A 23,004-nucleotide genomic window follows, 5' to 3' on the forward strand; every position below is an offset into this window, starting at 1 on the left:
TTCTTACATTTCACAGTTACTACACGAGTGATTTTATCTGGGCCCGGATGTTTGTCGACAATTTTACCTAATGCCCATTTACAAGGCGGCAGCTGTTCATCTCTTAAAACAACAATATCGCCTATGTTTGGTTCAGGAGTTTTAGTGGTCCATTTTTGACGATGGGCCATTGTTACTAAATATTCTTTGGACCATCTTGTCCAAAATTCATTAACCATTTTCTGTACTGTTTTCCACCTTTCTAGATGAGATCTGTTTTGGACAAGATGATTTTCATCGGGAATATTAATGAGCGGTTCTCCGACTAGAAAATGACCTGGTGTCAGGGGTAGGGGATCGTCCGGATTATTATTAAGTAAAGTAATAGGACGTGAGTTTAAGCAAGCTTCGATTTGGTGAAGTACAGTAGTAAGTTCTTCGTAGGTTAACGTACTATCACCTATGACCTTACGTAAATGTGTTTTAACGCATCGCACCCCTGCCTCCCACAATCCACCAAAATTTGGCGAATATGGAGGGATGTAATGCCACGTCGTAGATTCGTAAGACAACAAATCCACTAATTCATTGGGATTTTCTTTACGTGCCTCCCGTAACATGCTTTGCAAGAGTTTGTCCGCTCCTACAAAATTGGTAGCATTGTCGCTATATAAATCCTGGCAGTGACCTCGCCTTGATGTAAATCTTCGGAATGCAGCTATAAATCCTTTTGCACTCAAATCAGAAACTGCTTCCAAATGAATAGCCCGGGTCACCATGCACACAAAAATACAAATGTACCCTTTGTAGGCTTTGGAACCACGACCTGGTGAGAAACGCATTAATAGAGGGCCAGCGTAATCAACTCCGGTAGATCTAAACGGTTTGCTCGGGTTTAATCGAACATCGGGGAGTTCACCCATTATTTGCGTTTTCTGAGCTTTAGAATGACGTAAACATGTGATACAACTTCTATAGAACTTTTTGACACGATCTCGTGCTCGTAGAATCCAATATTTTGCTCTAATAATATTTAGCATGAGTTGAGGGCCTCCATGGAGAGTACGACTATGAGTATCTGAAATTATTAGTGTAGCCAAATGACTTCTTCCGGGAATAATAATAGGATGTTGTTTGATTCTTCCACCAACTCGCACAATGCCTTTTTCGTCCAAAAAAGGTGTGAGTTTGTGAAGAACGCTTTTCTTTACAACGTAGCCTTTGGATGATAGATGTTTTATATCTTCAGCAAATTCATGATGTTGAACTTGTTTGATACACATAAATAAAGCCTCGTTCAATTCATTAGATGTTAAATACTTCGGTAATTTAGATTTTTCTCTATTAAAAATTCTACGACACCATGCCATGACTCTCAACATTTTAAACAACGACGAAAATCTAACCCACTCAAAATCTTCTTTCTTCTGATGTTGAATACAAAATGATTTAGTATTTCTTTCTTCTTCTGTATCTGGTATAATCGGTTGATCGATATCAATTGTAGAATTACACAACCAGTCAGGACCCTTCCACCAAAGTGAGTAATTCTTTAATTCTGTAGATTTAAGACCACGAGAGGCGCAGTCCGCTGGATTCGATTCCGAAGGTACATGTCCCCACTGATTATATTCCAAAATGGTAAGTATTGTTGATACTCTATTGCTCACAAATGTAGCCCAACGAGATGAAGGACCTTTTAACCATGCAAGGACTACAGTTGAATCCGTCCAAGCGTAAGTATTTTCTTTAACTATACCCATGACTTGAGCGACCTCAGACACGAGTTTAGCTGCAAGTGTCGCACCGCAGAGCTCTAATCGTGGAATCGATATTTCTTTGTCGATGGGTGCAACTTTAGTCTTCGCTGTGATTAAGGTAACATGCACAGATTTGTCAAGTTTATTAACAACTCGTAGATAAATTGCTGCTGCATATGCAGCTTTAGAAGCATCCGAAAATGCGTGTAGCTCCATATCACAATCTTTGCTTGTATGAAGCCAGCGCGGAATCACGATATTCTTCAGATCATTCAACTCTTTCCTGAAATTATTCCATTCTATCAATAGGTCTTCTGTCAAAATTGCATCCCAATCTAATCCTGCTTTCCATACCTTCTGTATAAATATCTTTGCTTTAACTACTACCGGTGCTATCCAACCTATCGGATCATATAATCGAGCTATATCAGATAATATTCGGCGCTTCGTTACAGGAGGTTGACCATCTGGTAAATTAATTGTATACTCGAAATTATCAGTCTCTCTGTTCCAAGACAATCCGAGAACTTTAAATTGATTATCTGATTTGATGCGTACGAAATCGTCACTCATTTTATCTTTACCAATTTTACTTAGAAAGTTGGTGTCATTACTACTCCACTTTTGCATTTGAAAACCACCAGACTCCATTAGACTATTCATTTCATGGTACATGTGTAAAGCTTCATCTAAATTTTCGCATCCGGTCATTAAGTCGTCGATATAAAAATCACGCTGAGTAATTTCCGATGCAGTAGGGAACCTGAGCTGCTCTTGTTTTGCTAATGTCTGTAATGTCTTAACTGCTAAATAAGGAGCACAAGCAGTCCCAAAAGTTAAGGTCAATAATTTATAATGCTTAATTGGTTGATTCGAGTCATTTCTCCACACGATCCTTTGAAAGTTGGTATCTTCGTCTTTAACCAATATCTGTCGATACATCTTAACCAAATCACCTATGATACATATACGATGAGTTCTCCACCTCATGAGCAGATGTCTCAAATCTTGCTGTAGTTTAGGACCTATGTGCAGATCGTCGTTTAAAGATACATCATTGACACCTTTCGATGATGCATTAAATACGACTCTCACCTTAGTAGTGTCCTTTTCCTTCCTTACTACAGCGTGATGAGGTAAATAAACTGCCTTTGGGTTATCGATATCTGTCTCTTCAATTTCTATCATATGATTTAGTTCCAAATATTCACATAAAACTTTTCGGTAATCTTCGTATAATTCTAAATTTTGTTTAAGTCTTCTTTCTAACGCTTTCAATTTTCTTACTGCTATGTCTTTTGAATTTCCATACATGCATTGAGGATCGTCACTAGTGAATGGTAGCTTAACTACAAATCTTCCGTCTGAATTTCTCGTAGTTGTTGCGTCATATAACTCTTCACACTTTATTTCACTTGGCGATAATTTTCTTTCTATACTGTCTGGTTCTGCTTCCATTTCAAAAAACTTCTTTAAAAGCTCGTCGCTTCTTTCTTGAACATGCATAGTGATACTTCTATTTGTTAATCTTTCTGAACTTTGTGGAAGCTTACCCGATAAAATCCATCCTAACGTAGTTTCTTGTGCTACTAGACCCTGTGAATTTTTAAGCACACCATTAAGCAAGATTTCACTGTAAATATCCGCTCCTAAAAGAACGTCTATTTTACCTGGAATATTATAACTTGGGTCAGCCAATGTTAGATTATGTACATCTGGCCAACTGGGCGTATGCAATCTATGAGATGGAATATGAGTAGTCAACGAACTTAAAACGTGAGCATTTACTTGGATTGTGGTAGACGGGTTGTGATACGATTCAATGAATAATGAAACCATGTATTTACTCCTAGCTAAACCCTCACCAAGACCTGACACCAAACCATTTATGGGAATGCGTGGAAGTCCAAGTAATTGTACAGTCTTTTCAGAAATGAACGATGCTTGTGAGCCTTGATCAAGCAACGCTCTCACTATATGTTTAACACCATTTCTAGAATACGCTTTGATTATGGCTGTGGCGAGAACCACATCATGACTACTTTCTCTAGTTGTATGGGCTGAGACATTAATTTCAGTTGACAATGGAACGGGGTTCACTTTCGAAAAATGGGCTGAAATCTTAGCCTCAGTTGATGAGTTTGATGGAGATGATCTCTCTTGGTTCTGTGAGTGCTGATTATGCGTAAGAATCTCTTGCGCATTATCCCTTTCGCGATGAAGCAGCGAATGATGTCGCCTTCCACATTTCTTACAGCAGGTTGAATGGCGGCATTTCTTAACAGTGTGGGTAGATGAGAGGCAATTGAAACACAATCTTTTATTTTCTACTGTGCTCTGACGGGCATTCACTGGCTGCTGGAGAAAGCTTTTACAGCTGTATATAAAATGTGGCCCTTCGCACAATGCACAAATGTTGTCAACAGATTCTTTACGTTGAATGGAACTGTGAAAAGATTTATGTTTAACGACGGGAGTAGCCTGCTGAGACTTTGGTGTATGCTTTACAGCTTCAAACTTTTCCAAAGTTCTAAACCTTGTCTCCAAGAAGGATAAAAGTTGTGTCCAAGTAGCCAATTCCTCTGGATTCAATTGACTGTCATGATTCTCCCATAATCTGTGAGTTTCCGCATCCAACCGAGTAACAACAAAATAGACAATAAATGTATCCCAATTATCTGTTTTAATTTTCATATTGTAAAGTGACGTTAAACAAGATGATGTTGTATCAATTAAACTCTTCAATCCTGTTGAAATCTCATGTGTTATCTTCTTTTGTGAAAAAAGCCTTTTCATAACAGTATTGACATTATATTTCTTATTGTCATAACGTTTCACTAATTGTTTCCAGGCTTCCAAATAATTTTGATCCGTTGTAGCATAATTATTCAAATAAGTTGCAGCTTCTCCGGTTAAACTGGATTTCAAATAATGAAATTTTTCAACATTGCTCAAAGATGCATTATTCTGAACAATAGAAATGTGCATGTCATGAAACGCTTGCCAATCTTCATACTTTCCACTGAATGTTTGTAGCTGTATGGTGGGAAGTTTCACTTCTTCTTTAGTTACACTAGGAATATTATTATTGCTTTTAGGTACAGTTGCACAGGCATCTTTTAAGACACATTTAAACGTTGTGTAGAATTCCTCAAATTCTTCATATAAATCATCCGAGAAATACTTAGTCTTAGACTTTTCCGCTGCAGATATTGAAGCAATAATCTTCCGATGACCAGCTTTAAATTCTCTCCATAAGTCTTCCAAATTCTCTAAACGAGTCTCAATGTATGATGGTTTAATTCTTTCCTTTGGTGACTTCCGGAAGTTCAGTTCCGCCTTCTTCAATTTCTCAAAAAGGTCATATTGAATTGATATATGTGCTTCCATATTTGTCTAACATGCAATCTTCTATGTGACAAGCAAAAGTATAAGAAATTTTCTAAGTTCAAAATAAACTCGACGAAAAAATTCTAAGTCTTTGACAGAAACTCCATGAAAAATTCTAAGTCCTTGACATGAACTCGAAAAATTCTAAGTCCCAAGCACAGTCATCAAAATTTTTCTAAGTGTCCATAAAATTATTGCAAAATTTTCTAAGTGTCGGATCACTGCAAAATTTACTAAGTCCAGAAAATATTCTAAGTGTTTGAAGAAATGTTCGTAAATTTTCTAAGTGTTAAATCACTGCAAATTATTCTAAGTCCACAAATTAACTTTAACGAAAATTCTAAGTGTTTGAGATTTGTTAATTTTTTCTAAGTCCTAACTTCACTTCACTTCACTTTTACCAAGGCAAGTCCAATTCCGGGGTTTCGGCACCAATGTTGAATCACTAGGGGATCACTGAATTAAACACTCACAAAACTTGTAAAAAACCAAACTATATTTCATACACCAGTAAAAATACTTATTAAAAATTAAAAACATTTCTAAAGCGAGAGTTAATACGCGAGTGAATACACCTAGCGTCATCTGTTGGTCGAACATTGCAACTTTAACCTATGATTAAGTAAACAAACACCTTTTTTGTAACTACATTCTTGTAAATAAATGAAATTTGAATTTGAAAAAAATTTGAATTTGAATTTGAATTTGGCTATTTTTCACTTGTTACGTTATTATTAATTTCTTACTTGCAAAGTGTAAATTAAAAATCTACTTAAAAATTTATCGGGCTCATCCTCGAGAACCTTGAGTTCTAAATTTTGATTATTTGAAATATGTTGCAGCAGTACGCCGTGCATTTCTATGTTAATCAATAAACTTTTTAGTTTGCCTTTTACATATTTAGTACGACATTATCAAAAATAGTAGCCCATAATAATTGATATGGCTACATTGCAGCTACGGCGGGCCGTTCGTCGGCTACGGCGGCGGATGGGGCACGCAGCTGATGCGGCCGGCGCCGGGCTACCTGCCCGACTGGCAGTACGGCTACGCGCCCGCCGGCTACGCGCCCTACAACACGCCCTACTACAACGGCTACGCGGGCCCGCCCCCCGCGCACCACCAGCAGGTGAGCGTAGCCGCGATTGGAGAGTGGTTTGTAGCTGTTATATGTCACTGTGATTTGTAGCTGTTAAGTCACTGTGATTTGTAACTGTTATAATATGTCGCTGTGATTTGTAGCTGTTATAAGTCACTATGATTTGTAGCTGTTATAAGTCACTGTGATTTGTAGCTGTTATAAGTCGCTGTGATTTATAGCTGTTATAATTAACTGTGATTTGTAGCAGTGAATATTCAACGTTATCTAACGTCGTGATTGGACAGTGTTATTTGTTCAAATCACCTGTTCGCGATCTGTTGCAGTTGCAGGAGAGCAAATAATGAATGAATTACAAACTACATTTTCTTAATGTATCCTATTATAGGAAATTCAAAACACAGTATTTAGAATTAAAGTACGCAATAAACAAATGTTTGCTATGTACTTTTAACTAATAGATATAATGTTGTGCAGGCCCACTACCTGTCGGCGAGCCCGCTGCTGGACCTGCACAAGAACGCGGAGCCGTCGGTGCCGGCCGTGCCGTCCGTGCCGTCCGTCGGCTTCGGCGGCTTCTGTTAGTGAATCTCTGCCCTCTGGTGATCGCCCCCCGAACTGATGAGCTTAATTTGTATCCTTTATTTGTAAATATTGTACGTATTTATTGTTTCGTTCGGAACGCCGGGACACACCGCGTGTACGCTGCGGGCGTGTTCCCGTTAGGGCGCGGCCGCATCGCGCGGGGCTCGCGGTCGCTGACCGGCTCGTGCTGACTGTCAGCTTGGCGTTTGTGACGGTCACTTTGACAGTTCAGCCATTTTGTCACTTGTCAGCCGTGCAGCGGCAAGGCAGCGGCCACTCGTCGAGCGAGGGCTCACTTCCAAATTTTAATATTGGAAAGGTTGTGCCGCGTTTTGTTGTTTTTTTTTTTTGTTTAAATGAAAACTCTTGCCAATGATGTTTGTCGCGTTCTAGTCACTTTGATTCGTGTCGGCTAGTCAAATTCTCGTTTCGTCGACGACCTTCCCTCCCCCCCCTCGGCCCCGCGCGATACGCGAGCGCGGAACATTTTATCTAAGTCACGAGAGCGGCCTACGATATGTAATGGAAACGTTTTATTTTAGATTTAGTTACGTGGAGTTGGTATTTACAAATCAAGTTAAGCATTTTTATACAGTGATTTAATGATGTACTTATTTTTTAACGTTGCAAGTTGGCGGCCATTTTGTCGCCGCGCCCGTTGGCATCGAGGCGCGTCGTTGTAGCTCAATTGTGGTGTCAGCGGGCAGTGGCATCGTGCATTTTAATGTTACCCAATCGTTGGCTTTGTGATTAAAGAAAACATACACATAAAATAATATAGGGTTGGCAATAATACTTTTTAAACGACCGTTTTGTTGTTGGATTGTTATTGATTCTTTTCCTAATGTCAAATAACAGTTTTAGAACAATCGTGTATGATTTGGACGACGTTCTGTTTTTATTATAAATCTTTAATCACAAAGGCAATAAATAGCTTCGGATCGCTAGTGACTAGCATAATTTTACATGATATTATAAAATCTATATTTTTTATTAATCGTGCGCCATCTTTTTTAATTGTAAGGCTATATGTTGTACGACTGGTTATGCTCTATAGGTTTATTTTGAAGTTAATGCATAATATATAGGGTGCTGGAGGGTTTAATCGTTTCGTTGTTTACGAGTTTGCCATTTTTGGGTCGATTTTATTGTCGGCTGATGAAACGTGGTGTGGAAATAGCCAATAGAATTTATTATACCACACTTTGTAGAAAATAAAGCCATCCCATTGCCTAATTTGATAAAGGAGTGCTTGATCTGCTCTCTTATTGGCTCTCTGTATTACTAGCCATACTTCATCGACAACAACGAAATTTAAGAGAATTGACAATTTAATATTTTATCCAGAGCGGTGATTGGTCGATATTTTGTAAAGGCTCAAGCACAAGTCACATTAGCCAATAGAATGACTTAATGACGTATTCGTGGTATAACACAATTGTATTGGTAGTTTCCACATTTTCGTTTCTTCCGTCGATGACCCTAACGAGGTGTTACTCAGGTAGCCTCGCGCTTGACAGTAGTCACATAATTTCGTGTCTTTAGTACGTTGTTAAAGTTTTTATTTCCTATTATAATTTGTATGTTGCGTGATTACAAATAATGGATGTCACAGTTTAAAATCATCCGCCGAATGGGGTATATGGTGTTCAAATCCGGTCGCGGATCGAAATCTCTTGTACAAAACGAATGAAAAAAAAAACTTACGTTTTAAATTCTTTTTAAAGTTTTCCTTTGCACAAAAAAGTAAGGTTAGGTGGAAACGAGAACATACGTAATAAAGACATATACGTTTAAAGATAGGTTTAAATGAAAGAATTTATATATTGTAGTGGTGGGACGTCGCGGGGACGGTTGCAAGCCGTCGTGTGCTCAATGGCGTGCTGTGAATAGTGCATCGCTGTGTTTTGTTAAGCGCCCTATTCACGGTCCATCCCCGCTGTACGTCCCGCCAAGGTCATACACGATGCACGACGCAAAACGACAGTGAATAGTATTGACGTACGTCAATAATAATTATATGTATGACCTTGGCGGGACGTACAGCCAAATGGACCGTGAATAAAGCGCTTTAGAGCGGTCTTGGAATGTGTACTTGTACATGCTAAATTGAGTCTTATTACTAGTATAATAAAGACTTATTGCTCTTTTTGCGTTCTAAAAATCCAAATTCAAAAATTGAAATAGCCCGTTATTGTTGTGTTGTTCTATGCTCATTGAATTCTATTTTTAAAATACTTGTGTACGTTCCAAATCCGTTTTTCAAACTTATGTAACTATTTTATATTAAAAAAAAACACAATTGTGATAAGAACAGAGAGGTATAATGACGTAATTGTAGGTTTAGTGAGAGAGTGATGCTAGAGAGACGTGTAATGTAAGAATTTTGCATATTTTCACTTGTGATATTGTCTTGTATAGAATATGGTGTGTGCCCTCTCTGTTCGTATTTGATCTGTGTTTTGTAATTGCATAATAATGTGATCTGTGTTCTCAGGAATTGTATGAAAAATTACTAGTTAAGGTACCATTTCGTGTGTGTTAAGAATGGTAGATGGTTTTTCTTCATGTACTTACTACACAACGGTGCACTATTTCAAAATCGCATAATTTTTTATTTATTCAAGCATCGGTCAAAATATTATAATTTTAAAAAATTTAAATCAACAGGGTATTTAAGATTGCTTAAGATTTATTATTCTTTTATTTATATTAAAAATTATATTTTAGGTTTCGCCTCGCGCGCTTGTATTGAGCGATTATTTGTTTTTTTTTTATTTGTTCTAAGTAATTGTTAGCTTACTTCCGACGCCCATGAAATCATAAAATAGCTTGTGATATTTATCTATTAACTGCCAAAAGTTACATTAATAATGGTTTATGACTTTTGTCTAATTAATTTGGGTGTGTCGGAAAGGTTTGGTATGGTATTAATTGTAAGGGTGTTTTCACACAAATTTTATTTGTGTGAACGCCTCCGTGTTTATGTATTGTGTTTGTAAATAATGAGTGCTTTATTATGCTTTTTTATATTTTTATTTTATTATATTCATATTATTATATTTTGCTTTTGTATTATAACATTGTTTTTGAGTACTTACGTTTCTAGTAAACGCTTGAGGTGTCGGTTGTTATCAGTTTCATTTCATTTGAAAATAAATAAGTCATTTTAACTATTAAAGGTTTTTGCTTTTGCTGAACCTGTAATGATTGTTTTAGTAATTCCACTAGACATATCATTTTACCAATTAAGTGAAGAGGTTCAAATCGATATATATTATTATTGCATTTTTTCAATATTTTTAATTTATTTATTGTGGTGGAAGTAATTAGTAAATTTTCTAAGATAATAAAAAAATGACCGACACCAAGCGCCTTGGCCTATTCTCGAATAAGTTGTGATCGTATTGTGTTCCCGTCTCGAATATCTACATATAATAATTATAACAGTGCAATGTGGGCGAGACTAGTGTCCTATCTCGGTAGCGTACGACAACGTATCAAGGGACCGCTTGTCTAAACCGTTCGGCGACAAGTCGCACGACATCTCGGGTGCGTGCGACCGTCTGGAGTTACGTCTAAATGCTAGAATAAGTCTCTATCAACGAGTTAGTTTTAGTGTACGCAAGTTATCGCACGCGCACGCAATACGCGCCCGTACTCGCGTGCGCGGCCGACAAGTTGCATTTTATCTCTCTAAGTATTAAAAATCGTTACGCAGATTCCCTTCCGCATTGTGTACTTAATTCTCGCTCTGGAACGAATCTGCGTAACGATTTGCACCTTTGTTAGGGTTGACCAGTGTGTGCATTGAGTCGCTCAACTATTTGTACAGTATGTATATTTTTGTAAAATTTCAACTCTAACTCGTGGCAATATTATCAAATTTTAAAAGAATTATCTCTAACTAGTACAATTGTTATGCAGTTCTGTTTTTACTGTCGTTAGTCTTAGGGCGACGTCGATCCATCGCTTCGGTTAGGCTCTGTCGGTGATAAGACTGAGAGACAATGATATAGTTGCACGACTCACGCATTGCTGTCGCGGTCAATCATTCGGGACAGTGACGCGTTCATTTCGAATCACCCTTTATCACGCTAAATGCGGTTTCAGTGTATGACGTACTGAACCCGAATTTTGGCCGGGTCTTTGCACGCGGTGTCTATGGTTTTTTCTAACGTGTAACTTTTCATTCTTTTAAGTTTTCCCACAAGTTTTATCGCTTGTGCTTCAGTTTACCATGCCGGGAGTTTTAACTGTTAGTATATTTACATTAGTGTATTTAAATGTATATTTCCTGCAAACAATATTCCTGACCATAAAGCACGGCGTGCACGGACACGATCTAGTTAACTTTTCTTGTTAAGGCTTGTGCTACACGAGCAGAGCTAGCGCAGGGCTCGCTCGGCGCTAAGTCTGCGAGTGTGACGCAGGCGCAAGGGCGTATCGCCAATTGGTTGTGAATAATCGCTTATCGCCCGTCAGCCTCATCTGTCGTTTCCCATACTTGAAGATATCAGTATTGCAAACACCGACGCATCAACTCCTAAGCAATAAATTACTCTTTAGTCTATGTATAGAGCAATAAAAAGAAACCTTCGTTTGACGTTTCGGTGATATGTAATTCGCATCTCTCCACACGACACCGCAGAGGGTGGACGGCACTCGACCGTCTGTGAATAAAGTTACCCGCGTATTGAAGCGATGATAGCGCGTAGTGAACAACAAGGAGATCGAATCTAGCTCAATTTTTTCTTAATAATTAATTATTAATTGTAATTTATTAACTCCTACTCGCTTGTTGTTTACCGTTGACTCGTTCGATTTATCCTCTTGGCTGGTTTATTAGATAAATGTACAATAGCGATAATTCACGGTTTCACTTATGGAATTTAATAGTTGATAGATATTATTTGATGATTTGGTAGTGTTAAACGTTCGTTTAAGCCAGCTAAGCCTCCTCAAGCTGCATAGTACTCAAACGACTCGCATTTCGAATAACGGTGCTTATTTCTCGTTGGTATGTTTGTTTGCGCGCGCGGACCTCGTTAGTCAATTACACCGCGGCGCCGCTCAGCCGCGCGTCGCGTCTCAGCGCGTTTAAAGTACAATTTATCTTTATATCTATTATTAATTAATTATAGTACATAAACTGTTGTCACTGTTGAGCTATGTCGCATGTTCTCGTCAGAGTTCGGTCTGTGTGTCCGTTTATATATACTTACGCTAGCAGTAACGATCGATAATGTTTGTACAGTTTTTAACGATACTTCTCGTAGCGTAACTAAGCAAGAAATATTTTAGTATATATTTAAGATCTAATCGAATTACATTTTAGTGTATTATAATAAAGTACTCGAGTTTTCAAATTTCATTTTTAAAACTTTGTATGGTCCTATAGGTTTTGTTTGATTGTCTCATCTGAAACCGACTCCGTGGAATGTAATTAGAAATTTAACTGGAAGAATTTTAAATAAATTAATACAACATTAATATTATTTAAGTAATGTATTATAAAATAGGAATAAGGTAAAAAGTTATTAACATTGTATGGAAAATTGTGACAAAATTATAGTCATTTGTAATATTATAGTGATGTTTTATTCTACCCTATGTCTACTTGTCTACTGTATATTTTAAACTAGCTTCCGCGCGCGGGTCTCCCGCGTGGTGTTTTGATAAAAGGTAGCCTATGTTCTTTCTCAGGGTCTAAAGATAGTCTGTGCCAAATTTCATCAAAATCGGTTGAGAGGTTTAAGCGGGAAAGCGTAACAGACAGACAGAGTTCCTTTAGCATTTATAATATTAGTAGGATATATCATATATCGCAGAACTTATAATTGCAAACATAATATCAACATTTGAATAGTCGCAACTGTAACGTACCCATTGTTTTTAATTACTTTCCAAAAAATATGCCTACCTCTGCGATCTTCAAAACGACTGGACAGATTTTGAAGGAAACTTCTTTGGAAGATGTATAGCTTTTAACGTCTTTCCTTACATAGTACATACGGTGGCCTGGAAGAGATCGCTACCTAGCGATAAGGCCACCGTTTTGTACACATTATTTTCCTATTATCTGTACCTACTTTGTGTTTCTATTTCTTTTGTGTGTGCATTAAATAAATAAATAAATTATAGCTTCAATTTGCTGCGTCTACTTCGAAAAACATTAGATGTTGAAAATTTTAAGGAAGAAGATAAGAGGGACGTTTATCAGGGATAGTTCATAGTACACACTATCAAAACAAACATTTTAATCAACAAGAAAACATAAAAATACATCAACGCATATGTATACTCAGAAACTACCATGAAACTACTACATTTTTATGAACATATTTTTACAGCAGAAAGCAACAATTTCTAGAGTAATGTGTGTAACTATCATCGAGATATATAGTAACTATTACTATTTTTTCATTACTGCGAATAAAATAAATATTCTTGGTACTTATTTATTAAGTAGTACTTAAGCAGATTTATGTAGATCAAACATGTATTAAATATTTTGACGAAATAATTTTAATTTGGAATAATCATGCAGACAAATTCTTGTTGCGATGGTTTAGTCTACACTAATAATTATTATAAAGAGGAAAGGTTTGTATGTATGTATGGTTTTCACGCATAACTACTGAACCGATTATAATGAAATTTATCACACATATAGAGGGTTACAGTACAAAATTAATAATGCGCATGCAAATCTTCGCTAATTATCGTATTTCCAGAAACACCCGAATCACCCCGAATCATTGAATCGTAAGTGCTCTAAACAATGCACTTGCATCTTGCACCTTGTTCAAAAGAAATAGGATTCAATTCAGAGTCATATTGTGTACGAAAACAATTCGAACGGTAGGTGACGGTAGCCTGTCAGTCAAAAAATTCAAAAATCCGTCAGATTATCTCTGTATGGAATTATATAGAGCTGCTGTTACATACCCTTCTAAGTTTTGTTTCAAAGTTGAATTTTCCGATAAAATGATTATTTACACAGGTAGCAGATAGCAGTGGGGAAAGTGAAAATTGATAAGAGCATAATGAAAGTTCTGATCATTCTACGATATCAGAAATAGAGATAATCCTTGATTTTGTAAATACTTTGGACTGAGATTTTAATGATTAGATTTCTACAATTTAAATGTAAACCAGTGTTTGAAAATATTTTTTTTAATATAAACTTTGTCTTATTTTAACCTTCCTTACATCCATCAATCCGCCAGCTTCAGTAAGACACTTTAATAGTTCTAAGTATATAATTTTTCAAGTAAATCAATACAACAAATATGTATTCGCAATCGTGTAGCTTATCCTCGCTATTAACTTACATTAAATTATCGAAACAAATTTCGTTACTTCCTCTTTTAAGTACCATAAAATCGCAATAAAACTCATAAATCTAATAAACTATGCATGAAGAAAATAGATTTAACCACTCTATATTATAACATATATCGTCTTCGGAGGCTCGGGGAATATGACAGTTGCCGAACAGTGACGAATTTTTCTATGCGCATTATTAATTTATTAGTTTGGGAGTACTGTACTTGGATTAACACATAGGAAAGATTTTCGTTTCAAAACGCGTGCGAAAATCTAACTTCATATTATAAAGCCATAGGTAAATTAAACCACTTTTGCAGGTATAGACATTTTTCTACAGTCTCGTGGATTCATTTTAAATACTAGATTCTGGTTTAAATCCAGCACTAGCCACTAACCGGTTCAAACGCACCTGGCATTTACTTTGTGTCTGGCAAAGGAAATTGTCCGCCCGGTCTCAAAGGATTTAGCTATAGATAAAACTAGTTTACGTTTTTTTATAAATTAACATAACGTATTAAATACTTAGTTTTTAAAAATCTGAGATTGTAACAAAATTCTTTCCATAATTAGTTATTTTAAGTTTTCAGACTTAACTATTCATGACTGCGATAATACTTATTTTTATAATGAAAACTGATAAAATATATAAGTAGATCAGAAATATCCTTCTCAAGATTAAAGTGAGGAATATAATATGAGATTTATAAAATAACTAGCTTCCGCCCGCGACTCCGTCCGCGCGGAAAAATTAAGAAAAACTAAGATTTATTTTTTTCTACGAATTTTTCCGGGATAAAAAGTATCCTATTTTATGCCCAGGATAATAAGGTATAATTATATCAAGTTTTATCGAAATCGAACCGTTAGTTTTTACGTGATGCCTTCACATACAGACAGACAGACAAAAAATTTTTTAATCACATATTTGGGTTTGGTATCGATCCAGTACCTAACACCCCCTGCTATTTATTTTTTCAATGTACAGAATTGACCCTTCTACAGATTTATTATATGTATATGTATAGATAAACCAAATATTAATATCAAAGAATACACAGATTTATTAATTAAATGTATTGAAGATTATTGGCTATGACTACAGCTATGAATCTAGCTATAAAGTAGAACATATTATTAAAGAGTTGTAGAAATTATTATTTGTAATAATTAATTTAATAAGTAAGTACCTCTAAACTACTTATTAGCGTAGGTATCAGATAAAAAGAACCAGTAAATTGGTGGCGCCATCTTCTGACGCATAAAGGACTCGATCACAAAGTGGAACAGACTGCAGAGGATTACAAAGAGAAACCACAAGACTTACGAGAAATGTAATAGTTCAGGATACATCGCCCATTTTTGCAAGTGACTACTATCAAGCTAATTTTCCGTTTGTAGCTTTATTTTGATGAGACGCCCAATAATTTCGTGTACGAAAGTCTCGATTGTGGTAGCTAACAGAGATAACAAGGATACAAATTTTTGATTTGATGGTTCTCAAATATTTATTACTAACTGAATGAATTTTTTTTGTTCAATCTCAAGATAATTACCTAAATTATTCGAAAAAATATTTGTCCTACAAAAACTATGGTTTGTTCAAAGAGTCCCCCTTTCCAAAGTGTATCGATAACGAGGTCATCATAAATGATTACTAACAAGCTGATATTTTTGTTTTCACTTAGTTAATGTTTATATAATTCAACAGACATATTGTCCTACAAATTGCGTAATAAATATTTGAGAACCATCAAATCAAAAAATTGATTTGATGGAAAATTAGCTTGATAGTAGTCACTTTCAAAAATGAGCGATGTATCCTGAACTATACAAACGGAAAATCAGCTTAATAGTAGTCACTTGCAAAAATGGGCGATGTATCCTGAACTATAAGCTTTAGTATCGATTGTATCTTCAAATACGGTAGAAATAATTTTTACAGGTAACATAATGCATCTATCGTAAGTATTGCGGGGATGAACCAATCAAGAACCAATCAACAATTTCAATTCACAAGGTATTGCCCACGTAGTGCCATCCTATGCAGATTATAAATAAACATGTTTCCAATCTATTAATGTAGATTGCACTGAAGTGCTATTAACAACAAAAAGATAAAATTACCTTATATACTTTCACGTACTTTTTTACTAGAATATTCATATTATTTTACATTGTGATTATAGGTCTCAACTCTCAACCTTAGAGTCTCGACTCTCATTCTTTAAAATTTTGACATGGTAGGCGCTTAGTAAAGAAAAAAAAACAAATCCAAATGAAATATAATAGGTTAGCTATTATTAAATGACCATATTATGTTATACGTAGTACTTAAAATAAAATGGAATAAAAATATAACAACTAAGCGATCGTATTCTAGGTTCGGTTATAATTTTATATGTATATATTTTATATTGATAGTCTATTTGTGAAGGTTCATAAATTTAAACAGGGATTGGTATTGCTGCAAGCTTTGCAAGGATCACATTTAATTATTATACCATAGAAATCTAAATAACAAGACACAATAATTATACTAATTACAGCTATACATAATATACCTACATATCATAGACTAGTAAATTGTATAGTTTCTACATTTATTTTCCTACTTACCCTTTTATTTATGAAACACTATAACAACAGAGTGGCCTTTTTTTAGTAGGGAAATCTTCTAAAGATACCCACGGATAAGGAGCCGTGGGTTATGTCGGATTGTTATTTCTTACCGACTAAAACCCCACTGTGTTCCGTCGAGCCGCGAGCCGTCCGCGTCGGGCCGCGGGTATTGGTTGGAATTCTTCCGCGACAACAATAGGCCATGACGAATAAATATGTACCTACCTACAAACTTGGTCGATCGTCATTATATCACGAATAAATCGTGCAATAACTATAATGTTACAAATTCTATAACATGAACACATAATAATATTAAGTATCATATTTTTATTTAAAATTATATTAAAGTGTATTCAGTACAATCTGTGTTTTATTTCGTGTGAACCTTCTGCGTAGTACCTACTAAGTATTATATTATATTCTGCGGTAGATTGATTTTTAAACCTTATTATATTTTCAAAGTTTACCTATTAGGTACATAACATAATAGTACGTATTACTACATAATCTATATCTAGTATACTAATATTATAAAGCTGAAGAGTTAGTTTGTTTGAACGCGCTAATCTCAGGAACCACTGATCTGATTTGAAAAATTATTTCGGTTTTGTATTTTCCAATTATCGAGGAAGGTTTCGTGCTAGGTATATATCATCACGCCAATACCAACAAGAGAGGAGTAATGCGGGTGAAACCGCGGGGCACAGCTTATAATAATATAAAATCATAATTTTTAAGACTTTAGTCTATAATATGTTGTCGAGGACTAATAGATATGTTACCGGAAATGTATGAAATCAAGGAATTGTATACAAATCCTAGGAAATGTGTACAATTCCGATTCCATTTAGGAAATGTATAAAATATTGATAAATAAACTATTTAATGCATAGATATCCTAGGATATGTATAATCTTCCTCGGAATTGTATATAATTCCAATATCGTATTAGGAAATGTATAAAGTAAATGATTTCTGTAATAAAACACTGTATCGGGTCTTACCGTAAAATAATAATAATATGTTCATATTATCTTACTAATTAACATTTCTTAAATCAACCTATATTCAATCAAATCAAATTTTCATTTGGTAAGTAATCAGTCCCCTCGTCCCGCGGTCCCCGTGTACACGTACCAGTCGGATTGTATAATGTACTAGCTGCTCCGCGCGGTTTCACCCCCGTGGCTCCACTCCTGTTGCCCGTAGCGTGATGAAATACAACTTATAACCTTCCTCGCTAAATGGGCTATCTAACACCGAGATTAGCGCGTTCAAACAAACAAACAAACAAACTCTTCAGCTTTATAATATTAGTATAGATAATCCGCCGTATTACAAACGGCCGGCATTTTGTAATACCTATGCCGAAATTCGTCTTTTTCCAAAATTCTACAAAAATACGGTTGCGGGCCGATGGAGCCCCACGAAGTGGGGCTCCTATTTCTATGTAGTTTTAAAATAACACAAACCTAACCTAACCCACCCCCTTATCCAAACCAAAAATTTCTGATTACGAATTTTCGGCCGCTGTACAGTTGTTTTTGCGTGAGCCGGAGCCAGTATTGTACACTTATATGCCGATTTTGTAGTTATTTATATAATAATTATTAATAACACGAAAGATTTTGTGTAGTGTATAAAATCAGTTTCGGATAGGTAAGTTATAAGTATTTTCGCCGATCCAACTTGTAGGTTGGTAATAATAGATCGGATAGAGAATGCGTTTTCCCAAATTTATGTTTATAACTAAATCATGTTGTTTTCAGAGAAATATTTAAAATCCTAAAAAAATATACAGTACAGAAATGTCTGATCTAGTGACTTTTTTTTTTGATAAAAACACAATATTAAACATATAACTCGATAAAAAAAGTCAAATTTGGGGTCGCAATTTTTAGAGAACGCAATTTTATTTTTTTGATGTGTCAGTGTGAAGCTATCACCAAGTTTGTGGGGTCGTCACCCTTGTCCCACGGCCGCCATCTTGAAAAAAGAGCGGTTAATATGGTTTTTACTAGGTTTATTGCTCTGAGCCTGAGGTTTTTACCAGTTTTTACGATATATCTCTTAAACTATTTATCTGATAAAAAAACAATGTTGGCATTATTTGTTGCAAATTAAATTCTCTAACACTTTAGTCCTGTAACTTTTTGTTGTAGAACTATAAATAAAAAAATTATAAGCGAAAATGTTCAGAAATTAGAGATATTTATATTTTTCAATAAAACTTTTTTTATCATTTTACGAAGAAATGATATCAGACCATTTTTGTAGATTGTTTTTCGAGGAACAACTTTTATCAATAGCATTTTTTCATTACGTCAATAGCTAAGGTTTTACAGCGCTCCGAAGTGAGTACTATTTTTCAGTGCTATTAACACACCCAAAAAATAAAATTGCGTCCTCTAAAAAACTCAAGATAAGGCCTAAAAAATGTAACATTTCAATTTACTACACAAGAACCAGCATTCTATAAGAGTACAAATTAAAAATACAAATACACGTATCTGATAACACAGCTTATAAGTGCATGTCAGCATGAAGTCCGAGTGTGATGCGTGCCACCTAAAGTGCCTGTAAAATAAAATCGTACCTTGCGTGCCGCCGAACGTGTTAGCAAATTAAACGAAACTTGCGCGCCGCCGAAAGTGTTAGCAACATAAAATGGTACCTTGCGTGCCGGCGAACGTGTTAGCAACATAATATCGTACCTTGCGTGTCGGCGAACGTGTTAACATCATAAAATCGTACCTTGCGTGCCGCCGAACGTGTTAGCAATATAAAATCGTACCTTGCGTGGCACCTAACGTTTAAGCAACACAAAATCGTACCTTGCATGCCGCCGAACATGTAAGCAACATAAAATCGTACCTTATGTGCCACCGAACGTGTAAGCAGCATAAAATCGTACCTTGCGTGCCGCTGAACGTGTTAGCAACATAAAATCGTACCTTGCGTGCCGCCGAACGTGTTAGCAACATAAAATCGTACCTTAAGTGCCGCCGAACGTGCTAGCAACATAAAGGCTGGTTGCAGAGCTTGACCGAACATCAGTGCGTACCATCGGTCTTGACGATACGCATCAACAAAATGTATGAAGATGACACTAATACGCATGACAATACGCGTGCGTATGGTCGGTCTAGCTATGAAGGGCTTTATGAATTTCCATACATATGACAAGCGCGACTGACGTACGCACTGATGGTCGGTCAAGCTCTGCAACCAGCCAAAATGGTACCTTGCGTGCCGCCGAACGTGTAAGCAACATTAAATCGTACCTTGCGTGCCGCAGAACGTGTTAGCAACATAAAATCATATCTTGCGTGCCACCACACGTTTTAGCAACATAAAATCGTACCTTGCATGCCGGCGAACGTGTAAGCAACATAAAACCAATAAGCTTTACACAACTTTTTCCTTGCAAACCATTGAGATTGAGAAACCAGAGAGACTACTACTATATTACTTGCTCTGCTCTTGCTACCTACGTTACAATTTACAAAGACCACTGAGCAAGTAATAATATAGTGACAAAGACAAACACTTCGTGTAAGGTGTAGAGCATTTCTTATTGTGTTTAATTGCAGTTAGGCACAACCCCTTGTAAGTAGATTTTTGTATTTTTCATTGAGATAATATTAATATGGAGTCGATACCGCCTACATCACTTATGTTCCACTCAACATACGTCATGTGGCGTAACTGCACTCAGTCGCTTGCTCGCTCATTGGCGCGAACGTCACGCTCATTTTTTATTTGTTTTAAAGTGAAACGCATCAAATATGCCTACGTGTGTGTTACGATATTGCACAAATAATACAAAGAATACGGAAAAGTGCAAAGGAATAACTTTTCATCAGTTTAGTAACTAGATAATAATTTTTAAAACTTAGTTAGAGCAAAATTTTTGGCGGGCGACATTTTGTCATAGATTAAAAATTTAAGATATGACATTGGGCATGAAATAAGTGTTGTTAGTAATAATTGCTGGCGTATATTTTTATAGTATAAAATAATAATTTTACATATTTAGAAAAGCATAGACTGGTTGTTAATTGAAAAAAGGTGAAATCATGAAATATGAAAATCAATTACTCAATCACCAATTTTATTTGTTAATTGATTTTAATCAAGTTTTTAATTGATATTGTATAAGCTACTGACTTGAACGTATAATTGAATTATTATTTATTTATCTGCACTAATATTATAAAGAGGAAAACTTTGTTTGTTTGTTTGATTGTAATTAATAGGCTCATAAACTACTGGACCGATTTTGATGAAAGGAGAATGCCCATTTTTGGTACTGGTTTTTCTCATGCATCAAGACAACAATACTATTAAAAAAAATCTCGGCAATTTAGAGGCCTTCTTACCATCGGAAAATATATTTTGAACAGGGAATGTTTTGTAAAATCTAATAAGACATGTAATTGTTTAGATCCGTTATTATAGATTTAGTGTCCATTACCGGTTACCACGGTAACCAAGCGGTAACTTATTACATTTACTATGGTAAATAGCTAAATGTATTAATATCGATTATTGTTTTCATTGAATTACAAAAAAAATCAATTAACATAAAATCACTCTTTAAGGTATTGTTTATACACTGTAGGTTGTTTTAACAAAGATAGTGAAGTAAAATAATATAAATATGTATATATATAAAAAAATATTATTATGACATAGCTTGGTAGGTAACCAGTTATTTCTTATTTGTTTCTTTCTTCGAATATGTAGTGAAAAAATGATTCAAACAACAACAACAACAACAACATGTAAACCGAATAAAAACTCAATTGGCATTTTTTAAGTACATATTTAGGTTTTCTTGAAATCCGTCCCGGAAGATTTCTGGTGCCTACCTACACTAGCCGATGAACAGATAGACTTTGTCTGAAAGCATAAGCTCTACGCATAGATTAAAATATATGTTAATCGAAAAATAACCTTTGGACGATAAAATGTTACCTAAATCACACATAAACCTAACTAAATCGGGGTTATTTAAGTTTTGAGGTTATTTCACATTTTTCTCAATATCTTGAAAACCCCTGTTTTTATCACAAAAAAATCAATTGGTAAAAATCTTTTGAATATCGAAGAACCCTCCAAAACCACTCTGGCATTGACGCAACACTGTACTGTGGTCCATACTTTCATGGGCATTCTTCTTTGGCACAGACAATCTTAAGACCCTGAGAAAGAACATAGGCTACTTTTTATTGCGAAATATGTGCCACGGGCGAAGCCGAGGCGGACCGCTAGTTCAGAGATAAGTAATTAATATTTTTTCTATTCAAGGTTTCCATGTCTGGGCCGTGAAGAAAGGGAAAAATTATTTTTTTTCTAAAAAAGGCTCAATTTGTAAGGAATAAAACTTCCCATAGCCCTGACTGAACCTAAAACGTCACTATTTACATCATCCTATATTATATGCCAGATATTGTTAGCCCCGCGTAGTAAAGTCAGTTTATACCTAAAATAAATATTAAGTAAGTACAAAGAAAATTTCAAGTCAACGTGCATGTAAGGAGTGGCACCCAATAAAATAGACAGAATAAAACAAAGTGTCGCCTCTATAGCGGTGAGTCAGTGACATCGCATAATCTATGACTGTCTAGCCGTCATTCGCGCGCCCCTCGCCGCCGCGCTTGGCGCACAGATTTTGTTCGTGGTGTCTGCTCCATATTAATATTATCTCAATGGTATTTTTCTATGATGTTCCATAATGATTTATTAATAATTAGGTATAAGAATCGAATAACGATAATGAATCAAAGAAATTATTAAAACTTGTTCAACTATTTCCTTGACTTTTGTTTGTTGTAATGAACTGTCAACTGTAACGACTGACCAATCACCAAAGTCTAAAGACGACTGACGTCTCAGTGACGTCCAATGAATAACACGAAGTGCGCCAATTGCCAAATGGCCGTGTCGTTTGAATTGTCGATTTGAGGTGTTTGAGTTGGATTTTTTTAAAAAAAATTTATATAACTCTAATTACTTTTTGGCAAACTTTTTCTCCCTTAAAATCTTGTAAACTATCGGATAAAAAAAAACATGTATATTCCCATGGAAATTCTATCTACAGATAACAAATAAGTTTATATTTTTTTTATTTGGCAAACCTTTAATCAATATGCTATCTACCTGTGCTATCTACAATCTGTGGACTGTGGTGTGTTGAATGTTGATAATTATTGCTCTTGTCACTTGACA

At 35.6% G+C, this 23,004-nt stretch overlaps 1 protein-coding gene across 3 annotated transcripts in view; it reads left to right on the forward strand.

The window, feature by feature from the left end:
* The window catches only part of LOC123703573 (trithorax group protein osa), a 75,560-nt gene extending 63,157 nt beyond the window's left edge, over positions 1-12,403 (forward strand). For all 3 annotated transcript variants that reach the window (XM_045651645.1, XM_045651648.1, XM_045651647.1), the window contains exons 17-18: positions 6,087-6,258; positions 6,706-12,403. In XM_045651645.1, the coding sequence (XP_045507601.1) occupies positions 6,087-6,258; positions 6,706-6,813 (280 nt within the window). In that variant the 3' untranslated portion in view covers positions 6,814-12,403. The remainder of the gene's footprint in view (positions 1-6,086; positions 6,259-6,705) is intronic.
* The last annotated feature ends 10,601 nt before the right edge of the window (positions 12,404-23,004 follow it).

This window comes from Colias croceus, chromosome 26, assembly GCF_905220415.1.
Source record: "Colias croceus chromosome 26, ilColCroc2.1".
Taxonomy (NCBI): Eukaryota; Metazoa; Arthropoda; class Insecta; order Lepidoptera; family Pieridae; genus Colias; species Colias croceus.